Source organism: Loxodonta africana, chromosome 11, assembly GCF_030014295.1.
Source record: "Loxodonta africana isolate mLoxAfr1 chromosome 11, mLoxAfr1.hap2, whole genome shotgun sequence".
Classification (NCBI taxonomy): Eukaryota; Metazoa; Chordata; class Mammalia; order Proboscidea; family Elephantidae; genus Loxodonta; species Loxodonta africana.
Genome location: NC_087352.1, coordinates 20,833,052 through 20,848,260, shown reverse-complemented (window position 1 = coordinate 20,848,260; position 15,209 = coordinate 20,833,052). Strand labels below are relative to the sequence as shown.

Here is a 15,209-nt window from a genome sequence, read left to right as displayed (position 1 = left end):
CATGGGACTCTGCAATCAAAGGATTACTCAAAGGAATAAACTCCTCAGTAGGAAAACCTTGGCTCGGTGCATGACAACCCTTGTCGTCATCAAGCTACAGATTTATGATTAAGGTCGGGTATATCAATGTTCTCAATTCCTCCTCCTCTTCTCACTAGTACGATACCGTGGTGATATTAGTTTCTTTATATGGCCTTTTGCCTCCCTTCTTTGGAAAAACTTCTTGAGAGATTTTTCCCCTAAGCCCTAAGGTAGAAAACTTTGCCCTATTTTTTTTTTTTTTTTAAACCTCAGAGCCTTTGTTACTTTTCTCCAGGTTGACTTATATTTCCTGGGTAAGCTGTGAACAACTTGGTTTGATACTTTTGGTCTGGTCCTGGGCTACAGCCTGACCTGTGATTGGTATGTATTTTGCAGGGATTGGTCAATAGACTATGCAGATGAAGTGTCTGTAAACTACTATGCAAATAAAGTGTCTCTGCCTACCGAGAGGGGATTGGTCAGTTTTGGCCCTGGTGCAAGGGCCCTGCCTTGAAACTGACAATGAGTTTGTGTATATGTGCAGCCATCCCCACAGAAGTTTTGAGACAGAAAGAAACAGAAGAGAAGCAGCAGGAAGAACCAGAAGAACAGAGAAGTAGAAAGATAAGCCAAGGAACTTCCTAAAAGAGGGCAGTAACACTGATGACCTTGACAGACTCAGAGGGGCCCAGTGGCAGATGGCCGTGACAGCCATGGAAGGAGCCCAACAGCAGAATCAGTGGTGACAGACAGCAGGGCCAAGAGGAGCCTGTCCTCAGGGGGCTGAGAGGAGGCCTGAATGGCCAAGAGGAGCTAAGAGAGCTGTTCTGCAATGAAGGGAAACTTTGATTACATACTTCCCGATCCTGAGTTTTAGCCTGTTGATCCTGATCCCTAGTTGTGCCTGGTTACTTCCTTTAATAAACCACTTAACTGTAAGTATGGTCTGTGAGTTCCGTGTGGCCATTGCAACGCGTTTTTGAACCCAGCAAACTAACAGAGAGTGCCGTGGGGAGGACAGCTCGTGTCAGAGCTGGTAAAATGGTTGGAGAGTGGAGGAATGCCTGACCTACACCTCACAGGAATCAGCTTTTGGCTGATCCTAGTCATTATCCCCCTGAAGTTTGATAGGTTCTGATGCTACTACTCTTAACGCTTACTATTTTACAAGGACTATATTAAAAAAAAAGAAAAAAAAAATTTTTTTTTTTTTTAATATGATGCTCCTTGGAAACCCAATGGGCCAGTTCTATTCCATCCTATAGGGTCACTATGAGTCGGAATCGACTCAATGGCAACATTTTTTTTTTTTTTTTTGCAAGAATAATACCTTCATTGATTGTTTGCCAGGCACCGTTTTAACTACTTTCCACAACCACCCTATGAGGCAGATAATTTTTTAAAAGATAAAATCAAGACATAGGTAAGTTAACGTGCTCAAGGGCCTACAACTGGGGAATGGCAAGATTCAAACCCAGGCAGTCTGACTTCAGAACTCACTCCTAACCACTACGTAATGATATCGCCTGTCAGCCCAGAAGGAATGGAATATATGGAGAAAGGTGAAGGGTGATCTGCACTGGGATCATGAAGATCCTGGGTTTGGACACAGAGGCTGTGTGTACCACACGTAAGTATACACTGGGCTTCCTTCACCTGGGATGTCAACGTTTGAGAGGTGATTCAGCACCTGGTCCAAAAGGCTCAGGGCAGGCCTGGCCATGCCATCCTGGGACCCTGTCTGATCAGTTCATGGAATCTCATACTCTGACTTGCCATGGCAGGATGTGCAGTGTGGGGGTGTACAACTAACCTTACCTAAAGGAATTTGGTCTTTGCCTGCAGTTCCTGAGAGAGAACTAAAAATCCTATATCCCGAGTGACTGCGGTACCTTTCTTATCTGGGCCAGTGTTTTGAGGGCTTGTGCTAATGAGTGGGTGATGTCCAAGACAGAAAAACCACCTCGTGGCCTTTTCTCAACTGAACTCAGGGAATGTGTGTGTGTGTGGGGGGGGGGTCATCAATCAATCAATCATGCCTACGCCATGAGGCCCCAATCATAATTATGTAATTAAGCCAATAAACACTCTGGATATGAAAGTTCCATGGGTTCCCTCATTGGTGAAATACATCTATACACAGGGGAAGGATGGTACTGTAGCCTTCAGGACACAGCAGCTTTGTGATCGGAATCCTCCCAGGCTTCAGCTATTCATGCCTTCATTGGTATGCTTTTTTGCAATAATAAAGCTCTAATGGTGAGCACAGCACTTTCAGTGAGCTCTGTGATTCTAGTAAATTATCATTCTCAAGGAATTAAAAGGAGCCACCAGGTCAGAAGTGAGTCCACTGGAGAATCTTAAGCTTGCGGCTAGGATGTTAAGGGGGTGTTTGTAGACAGTCATAAGTGAGGGAGGCCTGAAGGGGTCCATAGGCTTATGGATGGCATCTTGAAAGGGTAAAGGAAAAACCCAAATCTGTAGTCAACGGGTCAAAAGTGAGGAGACCATCATTGCATCCAAAGCCTTGGGCTGAAGGTCGGTGTCATTTTAGCTCATAAAATCTGACCTAGCTCTGAATGGCTAGAGTAACAGAAAGAACCGCTGCATGGGTAGCTAGTGTTAGAACTGAGCAGCAGTGAAAAACCGATTTGGGTTTTTTGATGCTTATCCTCATAGTTGATATCAGAATAGTGAGGATTCTGAGATTCCCACACATGCAAATTCACAGGACCAGTGGAGGGGAGGGCGTGGTTTGTGGCGCACTGCTGAAAATTATCTGCCATGAATCCATCCTGTTACAGTGTGGGGGTGGTGAGGGAAGCAGTAATCCAAGCTTCAGGGTAGAGATGTTCAAAATTCAGTGTGCATGACTCAACAATCCCAACCTAGCTATATACCTAGAAGAAGTGAATTCAGGAAGGCAAACAGAAACCTGTACACCAATGTTCACTATATCTCTCTTCGCAAGAGCCAAAATGGAAACTGAAATATCCAACAGATAAAAGGATAAACAAAATGTGGTATATACATACAATGAAATAGTACTCAGCCTTACAGAGAAATGAAGTCCTGATGTATGTCATACATGGATGAACCCTGAAAATATTTTGCTGAGGGAAATATGTCAGTCACAAAAGAACAAGTAAAGTATGATCTCACTTACATGAAATGAGTGGATGTATAAAAACCAAAGATTATTAATCTTTACCAGGAGTGGGAAGAAGAGGGAAGGGGAGCTTTTGTTTGGGGTACAGTAAATTTTCGTTAATGGTGGTGGGACATTTTGGAAAATGATCGCAATAATGGTAACACTACATGAAAAATATAATCAGTTATGAAATTGTAAATATGCCATTTATTGTGCTGGCAAATGTTCTGACATATATTTTCACAACAATTTTAAAAAATTAAGTGTGCAGAAGAATGCCCTGCTATAAATACATAATCCCAGGCCCAGAAGGCCTTGTCTAGGAAGTCTGGGATATGTGAGCCTGGAGTGTGCATTCTTTTGCAAGCTTCTGAGAGAATGTTCAGGCAAGAAGTTTACAGAAAACCATTAGAAACGGTTATCTGTTTTAAAATATGACAATGCTTGGCCCTGTTCAGTACACTTAAGTCTTGGCTCAGTGTTAGCAGCCTGCTCAGGTCTCTCAGGTGCTCTCTGCCATCAGGCCTCTCCACCACGAGCGTCTCAATAGTTGGCCTCTCAGCCACTAACTGGCCTAGCTTACAGCCAGTGTATCAGCTTGCTCAGCTCTTAGGAGCTCTCTATATTGGGGCTCTCAGCCGTCATGCCTCTCTGCTGCAAACTAGTCCAGCTGATACCCAGTGTAGCAGCATGCTCAGTTCTCATAGATGCTTTCTGCTTTTGGGCTTCTCTGCCATTAGGCCTCTCCATCGTTGGTCTTTCTGCCATCAACTGCTCCTCTGCTAATTGGCCAAGCTCACAGCCAGTGCAGCTGCTCTGCAACCACACAGCTCCCACGTGGCTCTGCTTCTCTGCCATCCCAGCTCTTAGCCAGCATTTCTCCTGCCACCCAGAAGGTCTCCCAAAAATCTCTCTTTTTTAGCCCTTTATATATCCTGATTCTCATGAGTTGCAAGGCAGGGCCTCCTTCACCAGACCAGAGTTCAACCAATCCTCAATTACCCATGAGATGTCAGTCAGCTCAGGTCTTGTTAATTACCAGGACAAGCCTGACAAAAGTATCAAAATCATCAAGTTGTTTACAGCTTACCCAGGAAATGTCAACCAAGGCAAGGAATTCCCTGGGCGAAAGTAACAAACACACTGGGGAGTAAACAATCTGGGAGACTCAACCCTCAACAGTGCTTCTCCAAAAGACTAAGACAAAGGTAACAACTCCTAAGGGCTTAGTGGAAAAACTCTTCCACACTGTTTTTTTTAAAAAAAACCAAAGCTAAAGGCCACATAAAGGAACTCCTTTCACCACACAGTCACAAAAACTATTAAGGAATTATAAACTCTTTATGGACATAAGACATGGGCATTAAATAACTTGTTTCCTAGGATGGTTAAGTACCATTAAAGGGAGTCCTTATTCCAAGAATTCGTGGGAGTGCAAATGGTTAATGCACTCAGCTGCTAACCCAAAAGGTTGGAGGTTCGAGTCCACCCAGACTTGTCTAGAAAGTCCTGGTGATGTAGTTCTGAAAAACCAGCCATGGGAAACCATAGGGAACAGTTCTACTCACACACAGGGTCACCATGGGTGAGAATGAACTAGATGGCAACTAAATTTTGACAAGAAATTGTCAAAAGAAATTTTTTAGGATTTTCTCTCAGGAAAGGTGTGTGTTAGGGTTGTATCCCTTCACCATACCTATTCAATCTGTATGCTGAGGAAATAATCTGAGAAGCTGGACTATATGAAGAAGAACAGGGCATCAGGATTGGTGGAAGACTAATTAACAGTCTGCATTATGCAGATGACACAACCTTGCTTGCTGAAAATGAAGAGGACTTCAAACACTGATGATCAAGGACCACAGCCTTCAGTATGGACTACGCCTCAACATAAAACAAACAGAAATCCCCACAACTGGTGCCCATGGTCCCTCTGCAGAGCCCACCCACCGGCATGCTCTAGGGAACACAGACGCGTTTTCCTCAGACACTTGGGAGTCGGTTCTCAGCCCCCTGCCTTGTTCAGAACGTGACCCCCTGCTGCAATAGGTATACCCAATATATACCCCCTATTGGCGTATATATTGGGTATACACGCCAATCACCCCTGCCCCTCAAAGACTGCAGACAGAGCCTGTACCACACACTTGATAGCAGCTACCTGGAAACCTGAGCTGAATTTATACAAGAAAACTGAATGGACTCCTAGACTGATATACCTGATAACAGCTCTAGCCAGCTGGGGACAGGACATCAGAGCTCCAAAGGGGAAAATAATCAAGCTAGCTCACTCAAACAACCCATAGGGGTAGACCAAAACAAAACAAAGCAAGCAGCTACGACACAGTAAGCAAGCATAAACTAATACAATAACTTAGAGATGGCTCAGAGACAACAGTCAATATCAAGTCACATAAAGAAAGAGGCCATGATCACCTCAACAGGCTCTCAAAACAAAGAATCCAGGGATCTTTTTGATGAAAGTGCATTCCTGGAATTACCAGATGCAGAATACAAAAGTTGAACATACAGAACCCTTCAAGACATCAGGAAGGAAATGAGGCAATATGCAGAACAAGCCAAGGAACACACAGATAAAGCAACTGAAGAAATCAGAAAGATTATTCAGGGACATAATGAAAAGTTTAATAAGCTGGAAAAATCCACAGACAGCAATCAGAAATTCAGAAGATTAACAATAAAATTACAGAATTAGATAACTCAGTAGAAAGTCAGAAGAGCAGAACTGAGCAATAGAAGCTAGAATTTCTGAACTCGAAACTAAATCACTTGGCACTAATATATTTGAAGAAAAATCAGATAAAAGAATTTTAAAAAAAAGAAGAAACCTTAAGAATCATGTGGGTCTCTATCAAGAGAAATAACCTACGAGTGATTGGAGTACCAGAACAGGGAGGGATAACAGAAAATACAGAGAAAATTGTTAAGGATTTGTTGGCAGAAAACTTCCCTGATATTATGGAAGATGAGAAGATATCTATCCAAGATGCTCATCGAACTCCACATAAGGTAGACCTTAAAAGAAAGTCACCAAGACATGTTATAATCAAGCTTGCCAAAACCAAAGATAAAGAGACAATTATAAGAGCAGCGAGGGATAAAAGAAAAGTCACCTACAAGGGAGAGCCAATAAGAATAAGCTCGGACTACTCGGCAGAAACCATGCAGGCAAGAAGGCAATGGAATGACATATTTAAAAAATTGAAGGAAAAAAATTGCCTGCCAAGAATCATATATCCATCAAAACTATCTCTTAAATATGAAGGTGAAATTAAGACATTTCCAGATAAACACAAGTTGAGGGAATTCATAAAAACCAAACCAAAACTACAAGAAATACTAAAGGGAGTTCTTTGGTTAGAAAATCAATAATATCAGGTATTGACCCAAGACCAGAATACTGGGCAGAGCAACCAGAAGTCAACCCAGACAGGGGGAAAAAAAAAAAAGCAAGATTAAAAAAAAGCCCAACACAGGGTAACAGCAATGTTATTATATAAAAGAAGACAACATTAAAATAATAAAGAGGGACTAAGAAATGTAATCATACACCTTCCATACGGAGAGGAAACTACAGCAATACAAAGAAACAAAAGTTAGTAATAAATTTAGAAAAATAGGGGTAAATAATAAGGTAACCACAAAGGAGACAAACTATCCTACTCATCAAAATAAAATACAAGGGAAAAATACAGACTCAGCAGAAACAAAATCAACGACAACAAATATGAGGAAAGGACAATATATAAAGAAAATCTACTCAGCACATAAAATCAAGTGGGAAAAAGAAGCTGTCAACACACAAAAAAAGACATCAAAATGATAGCACTAAATTCATACCTATCCATAATTACTCTGAATGTAAATGGACTAAATGCACCAATAAAGAGACAGAGAGTGGCAGAATGGATTAAAAAACAAGATCCGTCTATATGCTGCCTACAAGAGACACACCTTAGACTTAGAGACACAAACAAACTAAAACTCAAAGGATGGAAAAAAATATATCAAGCAAACAACAATCAAAAAACAGCAGGTGTGATGCAGACCCCAAATTCTCATAAGAAGACCAAACTTAATGGTCTGACTGAGACTGGAGGAATCCCGGCGGCCATGCTCCCCAGACCTTCAGTTGACACAGGACAGGAACCATCCCCGAAGACAACTCATCAGAAATGAAAGGGACTGGTCAGCGGGTGGGAGAGAGATGCTGATGAAGAGTGAGCTAATTATATCAGGTGGACACTTGAGATTGTGTTGGCAACTCTTGTCTGGAGGGGGGATGGGAGGATAGAGAGAGAGGGAAGCCGGCAAAATTGTCAAGAAAGGAGAGACTGAAAGGGCTGACTCAAGACGGGGAGAGTAAGTGGGAGTAGGGAGTGATATGTATGTAAACTTATATGTGACAGACTGATTGGATTTGTAAACGTTCACTTGAAGCTTAATAAAAGTTATTATAAAAAAAAAAAACAGCAGGTGTGGCAATATTAATTTCTGACAAAATAGACTTTAAAGTTAAATCCATCAGAAAGGATAAGGAAGGCCACTATATAATGATTAAAGGGACAATACACCAAGAAGATACAACCATATTAAATATTTATGCACCCAATGACAGGGCTGCAAGATATACAAAACAAACTCTATCAGCATTGAAAAGTGAGACAGACAGCTCCACAGTAATAGTACTTCAACACACCACTTTCGGTGAAGGACAGGACATCCAGAAAGAAGCTCAATAAAGATGCAGAAAATATAAATGCCACAATCAACCAACTTGACCTCGTAGACTGGTATAACAACAGATACATGGACCAATGGAACAGAATTGAGAATCCAGACATAAATCCATCCACAAAACAGTTAAATGTGGAAAACACAGTCTTTTCAACAAATGGTGCTGGCAGAACTGGATATCCATCTGCAAAAAAATGAAACAAGCCCCATACCTCACTCCATGCACAAAAACTAACTCAAAATGGATCAAAGACCTAAATATAAAATCTAAAATGATAAAGATCATGGAAGAAAAAATAGGGACATTAGGAGCCCTAATACATGGCATAAACAGTATAGAAAACATTATAAAGAACGTAGAAGAAAAACTAGATAACTGGGAGCTCCTAAAAATCAAACACTTATGCTCATCCAAAGACTTCACCAAAAGAGTAAAAAGACTATCTACAGACTGGGAAAAAGTTTTTAGCTATGACATTTCTGATCAGCGCCTGATCTCTAAAATCTACATGATACTGCAAAAACTCAACTGCAAAAAGACAAATAACCCAATTAAAAAATGGGCGAGATATGAATAGACACTTCACTAAAGAAGACATTCAGGTAGCTAACAGATACATGAGGAAATATTCACGATCATTAGCCATTAGAGAAATGCAGATCAAAACTACAATAAGATTTCATCTCACTCCAACAAGGCTGGCATTAATCCAAAAAACACAAAATTATAAATGTTGGAGAGGCTGCAGAGAGATTGGAACACTTCTACACTGCTGGTGGGAATGTCAAATGGTACAACCACTTTGGAAATCGATTTGGCGCTTCCTTAAAAAGTTAGAAATAGAACTACCATACAATCCAGCAAGCCCACTCCTTGCAATATATCCTAGAGAAATAAGAGCCTTTACACGAACAGATATATGCACACCCATGTTTATTGCAGCACTGTTTACAATAGCAAAAAGATGGAAGCAACCAAGGAAGGTGCCCATCAATGGATGAATGGATAAATTATAGTATACTCACACAATGGAATACTACGCATTGATAAAGAACAGTGAGGAATCTGTGAAACATTTCTTAACACAGAGGAACCTGGAAGGCATTATGCTGAGTGAAATTAGTCAGTTGCAAAAGGACAAATATTGTATAAGACCGCTATTATAAGAACTTGAGAAATAGTTTAAACTGAGAAGAACACATTCTTTTGTGGTTATGAGAGGGGGGAGGGAGGGGGGTGGGAGAGGGGCATTCACTAATAGTAGATAAGAACTACTTTAGGTGAAGGGAAAGACAGCACACAATACAGGGGAGGTCAGCACAACTGGACTAAACCAAAAGCAAAGAAGTTTCCGGAATAAACTGAATGCTTCCAAGGCCAGCATAGCAGGGGCAGAGGTCTGGGGACCATGGTTTCAGGGGACATCTAAGTCAATCGGCATAATAAAATCTATTAAGAAAACATTCTGCATCCCACTTTGAAGAGTGGTGTCTGGGGTCTTAAACGCTAGCAAACAGCCATCTAAGATGCATCAATTGGTCTCAACCCATCTGGATCAAAGGAAAATGAAGAACACCAAGGACACAAGGTGATTACGAGCCCAGGAGACAGAAAGGGCCACGTGAACCAGAGATTACATCATCCTGAGACCAGAGGAACTAGATGGTGCCCAGCTACAACAGGTGACTGCCCTGACAGGGAACACAACAAAGAACCCCTGAGGGAGCAGGACAGCAGTGGGATGCAGACCCCAAATTCTTGTAAGACCAGACTTAATGGTCTGAGACTAGAAGGACCACAGTGGTCATGGCCCCCAGACCTTCTGCTGGCCCAGGACAGGAACCATTCCTGAAGCCAACTCTTCGGACATGGATTGGACTGGACAATGGGTTGGAGAGGGATGCTGGTGAGGAATGAGCTTCTTGGATCAGGTGGACACTTGAGACTATGTTGGCATCTCCTGCCTGGAGGGGAGATGAGGGGGTGGAGGGGGTTAGAAGTTGGCGAAAAGGACACGAAAAGAGAGAGTGGAGGGAGAGAGCAGGCTGTCTCATTAGGGGGAGAGTAACTGGGAGTGTGTAGCAAGGTGTATATGGGTTTTTGTGTGAGAGACTGACTTGATTTGTAAACTTTCACTTAAAGCACAATAAAAACTTAAAAAAAAAAAATCCCCACAACTGTACCAATAAAACCCACATCGTGATAAATGTAGAGAAGACTGAAGTTGTCATGGATTTCATTTCACTTGGATCCACAATCAATTCCCATGGAAGCAGCAGTCAAGAAATCAGAAGGCATGTTGCATTGGGCAAATCTGCTGCAAAAGAACTCTTTAAAGCATTGAAAAGCAAAGATATCACCTTGAAGACTAAGGTGCACCTGACCCAAGCCATGGTATTTTCAATAGCATCATATGCATGGGAAAGCTGGACAATGAATAAGACAGAACAGAATTTCAATTGTGGTGCTGGGGAAGAATATTGAATATACCATGGACTGCCAAAAGAACATGGTCTGGGATGAAGTACAACCTGAATGCTCCTTGAGGCAAAGAATGGTGAGACTATGTCTTGCATAATTTGGACATAATGTCAGGAGAGATCATTCCCTGAAGAAGGACATAATGCTTGGTAAAATACAGGGTCAACGAAAAAGAGGAAGACCCACAACAAGATGGATCAACACAGTGGCTGCAACAATGGGCTCAGGTATAACAATTGTGGGCACGGCACAAGACTGTGCAGTGTTTCATTCTGGTGCACATAGGGTCGCTATGAGTCGGAACTGACTTGACAGCACCTAACAGCAACAGCTCCCAAAACTTCTAACTCCTTGTACCAAGTATTCCACGTCCATTTTGCTTAACGTAGATATTGTATCATCCTTTTTTTTTTTTTTTTGACTAGATAAGCTGGAGTATGAAGATTCCACTTAAATATAATCCAACTCAATGCTGTCTCCAAAAGGGCATGGACTTTTTCTTTTTTATTCACCTCTATATCCTCAGGTCCTGGAAACAGGAACAGGTACAAAGGCATTATGTGACAAATATTCCTTATATTCGTGAATAGACTAAATGTAAGCCTATTGTTTCGTAAGTCCCTCTATACAGACTTCTAAAATTGATGGTAGACTTTCTGGTTTTCAACTGATCCTTCAGACTGATCTGGGCAAGCTGAACTGATATAAATGTGTCCCAATGCCCACCAATTCAATACTGCCCTTCACCCACCAATCACCTTGTAGTGATTTTTCATTTGTAACACTTGGAGGCACCATGAGTCAGTATCAACTTGACAGCAACTAACAACAAGCAACATTCCAGATACCAATTATCTTTTGTGTTTTAAAAATTCACATTAATTATTTTGTCCACTGACATCAACTTGGACTTTCATTCAATTGACACGATAATCAATGTATATGTGTTTAGGTTAAAATTATATTATGTCTTGATGTCTATGCACATATTTACATAGAATGAGTGTTTCGGGCTTTCCCAGTGTCTGCACTCGTATGATTTCCCTCAGATATATTTCGTAGTCATACAATAATGAAGAAATTCTTGCTCATCCCTATTCCTCAGTGAATGTATCCAAGTTTATGTTACAGCTTTTGTGTGGTATAAAATAAGATATAATTCATCACTGAGGGCACTACACCAGTCACTGCACTCATAGGCACTACCACATTCACTGCATTCATAAGGTTTCTCTCCTGTACACATTCTCTATTATCTCCAGAGGGTTCACATCTGGCAACAGGCTGTCCCACAAGGACTATATTACTATTAGTTAAGGGCCCACTGATGTTTCCTGATGTCTGAGCTGTCACAGAAGGCATCTGTAGAGTCACAGTATTAACAGGGCTGTTACTCTGCCTGAGATCACTGGTATGTGATGAGCTGTGATGAGCTGTGGAAGTGTCTTCCACCTTGATTGAATCTATACGTTTCTCACTTGTATGTTTTCTTTTATGTAAATAAAAGGAAGAAGTATAGGCAAAAGTTTTGCCACACTCATTGCAGCCATATGGTGTCTCCCCTGTATGAGATCTTTGATGTACAATTAGCTTTGACTTTGTAATGAAGGCTTTCCCACATTCACTGCATTGAAAGGGTTTCTCTCCTGTGTGAATCTTTTGGTGACTAATGAGACCTGACTTCTTGGAATAAGGTTTTCCACATTCGATGCATACAAATGGACTCTTTCCTGTGTGAAATCTCTGATGCCCTATGAGGCAAGACTTGTGGCTGAAGCGTTTACCACATTCACCACATACATAGGGTTTCTCTCCAGTATGAGTTCGCTGATGGATAATGAGATTTCCCTTCTGGATGAAGCGTTTTCCACATTCGCTACATATATAGGGTTTCTCTCCAGTATGAATTCGGTGATGAATAATGAGAGCTGACTTCTCAATGAAGCCTTTTCCACAGTCACTGCATATGTACGGTTTCTGTGCCATATGTCTTTTCTGATGTTTATTGAGCTGTGAATTATAGAGAAAGACTTTGCCACATTCCAAGCACTCATACTTTTGTCGTTTATGAGTTCTTTCATGATGTTCAATGAGCTTGTATTTTTTGGAGAAGGCTTTCCCACATTCACTACATATATAGGGATTCTCCTCAGTATGAATTTGCTGATGAATAACGAGATCTGCATTCTCGAAGAAGCCTATTCCACATTCACTGCATATATAGGGTTTCTCCCCTCTATGAGTTTTCTGATGTTTAGTGAGACCTGATTCATGCAAATACGCTCTGCCACATTCCATGCATTTATATGGGTTTTGACCTTTATGAGCTGTCTGATAATGTTCAGTAAGCTTGAACTTTTTAGTGAAGGCTTTCTCACACAGAATGCACCTATGTGGTTTCTCTCCTGTATGAATGATCTGATGATTAGTGAGGAAAGATCTCCTGATGAAGGCTTTCCCACATTCACAGCATACATGCGGTTTCTCTATCTTGTGAGTTTTCTGGTGCTTAGTATGTTGAGATTTAGCAGTGTTGGATATCCGACTCTCAGGGAACTTAGATTCAGTACCAAATTGCTCAGGGCTAGCATGGAGAAAGGTTTTCTCAACTCTGTTAAGCTCAACAGAGTTCTTTATTTTATAATTTTTACTCTGGTTGATTAAATCTGATTTCACAGCTTTGTCATGTAAGTCAAACATACCATGATTTTCCCTTAAAGGAAAATGATTTTTGTGCTGATGAATATTTTCCAATGCATTATGTTCATAGCACTGTTCCATGCTCTCCACCCCGCTTTCATTTTGCTGGTGCCCAGGCAGATGATCATCGACTTCCCAGATTTCTAGGAAAGAAGAGAACAACGAGTCCTTCCATTATCTCCATTAAGATTAAATTGATTTAAAAAATGCTTTGACGTAAGGTGGCTCGTTAGTGGCAATCCTATGGTTTGAGTGTAACTAAAACTCCACATTTAATGTTCCTTGCACAGTGGTAAACACACAATAATACAAACAAGTGACATTTAAAAGCATTTAGTAGAGAAATAATACAGATTTGGCTGCTTCCTAAAAGAATGCCTTGAAAAACTTGTAGAGACTGTACAAGGAAATCACTGTGAATAGCAGACCACAGAGGCTGGAGGGCCATTTGATCCAAACTGATGAAGGAAAGATGTATTCATTCCACAAACCCAAGCCCCAAGCCCGGTGCTGTCCAGTCGATTCCGGTTCATAGCTACCCTATAGGACAGAGTAGAACTACCCCATAGAGTTTCCAAGGAGCTCCTGGCGGATTTGAACTGCCAACCCTTTGGTTAGCAGCCGTAGCACTTAACCACTATGCCACCAGGTTTTCCTTCATTCCACAAATCCCTACCAAATGACAATTATGCCGCAGCCATAGTTGGGTGTCTGAAGATTGCAGAATGTTACAACTGGGACAAAACAAATTTCACGTGACATAGTAAATGTATTGGTGGTACACAAACATACTCCTTATGTTTATGGAGCCTACATTTTACTTTGGTAAAAATCATTAAAAAAAAAAAGCAAAAAATGACAAAGAAAATAGCCACAGATTGTGAAACATGGTTTAAAAGAGAGTGTGGAGAGAGGTGGAGGAAATGAGGATATATTTGAAGGGAGAGAAGGCTCACTCATGGATTCACTGTTGCCAGGAGTTGTGGGTTGGGGTGAGGTAAAGAATGTGAGGTATCAAGAGTTGCTGCTAAGTTTCTGGCTTGAGCTACAGGGTAATGCTGTCTTTAATGAGATAAGGAATATCACTGAAGTATAGAATGCTCCAGCAAACATTCTGAAGCACATCAACTTCAAATATCTGAGTACAGAAATGAAGATCTCAGAAGGATTCATAAACCTTGAGAAAAGTCTTATCTGAAAGTAACAATTCGGAAAACATTAGTATATAAATATGATTTAAGCACAGGGAAGAGGAGATCATGCTCATAGAACAAGAGAACACGTATATTAAAGGAAGGTGAACACCAAGGTTTTAATCATTCTAACATTTAGAGCTTTGGAACAGAAAAAGTTCCACGAGGGACTGAAGAGAACATAGTGGTTAAGTTTACAATGAACTAGGAGATGGATCCTGAGTAATAAATATATAAAGAAATTAAAATGAAACAGACATTAGTTATGATCTGATTTATGCTGGTACCTCAAGATGTAGGATGAAAAAAATGTTTTTTTTTTCAGATGAATAAAATATATTAAAAAAAAATTTTATGTCAGACGATATTAAGGGAGATCTCAACTTGACAGCCTCCTCTAGGGAAGCGAAGGGGGCTAATGCATTAGAATGAAGGGATTTTAAAGGGTTATAAGAACAAATGAGAAATGAAAATCAGCACCTTAGGAGCACCTCAGAGTGGGAAAAAGAGAAGCTGAGGAAGCAGATAGCATAGTGAGAGACCAGTTTACTGTGGGGGCACAATATCCACAGTGGGGCTGGATGTTAGGAAGTGAAATCAGTACTTCTCAATGGGGGAGGAAGGTGCTGTACTCAGAGGACAGTTATGAATTCAAAGTTCTCTCTATTGAGACAGGACTTAAAGTTAGAATTTCATAGCAAGAGTGATGGAAGTATATGGAGAAGTTAAAGATCTAAGAATCCTATGAGGAAAGCTATACAAATAAAAATATCAAGACGTCAGATAAACAGGGATCTGATCACAGAAGGCATAGATGGGTATATTTTCCACTGAACTCCTACAAAGAAAAGGAGGTCTCATATGGGAGAGACACTGTTATGAGGTAACAGTGGAGACACTGCTA

General features: G+C 40.9%; 2 protein-coding genes across 6 annotated transcripts in view; both read right to left on the bottom strand.

The window, feature by feature from the left end:
* Positions 1-15,209, bottom strand: part of LOC100675448 (zinc finger protein 613-like) — a 228,307-nt gene that overhangs the window by 188,847 nt on the left and 24,251 nt on the right. For all 5 annotated transcript variants that reach the window (XR_010323393.1, XR_010323394.1, XM_064294165.1 and 2 more), the window contains exon 5: positions 13,115-13,255. The gene's annotated coding sequence lies outside the window, so the exon portion shown is untranslated. The remainder of the gene's footprint in view (positions 1-13,114; positions 13,256-15,209) is intronic.
* LOC100674306 (zinc finger protein 613-like) lies at positions 10,952-13,108 on the bottom strand. The gene has a single exon (XM_064294182.1). It carries the CDS (start codon positions 12,708-12,710, stop codon positions 11,538-11,540), a length of 1,173 nt encoding a protein of 390 aa, XP_064150252.1. The 5' UTR covers positions 12,711-13,108; the 3' UTR covers positions 10,952-11,537.

Bases quoted from the DNA above. Each gene is read 5' to 3' on its own strand.
- LOC100674306 (XM_064294182.1), bottom strand. From the start codon at position 12,710: ATGGAATGTGGCAGAGCGTATTTGCATGAATCAGGTCTCACTAAACAT.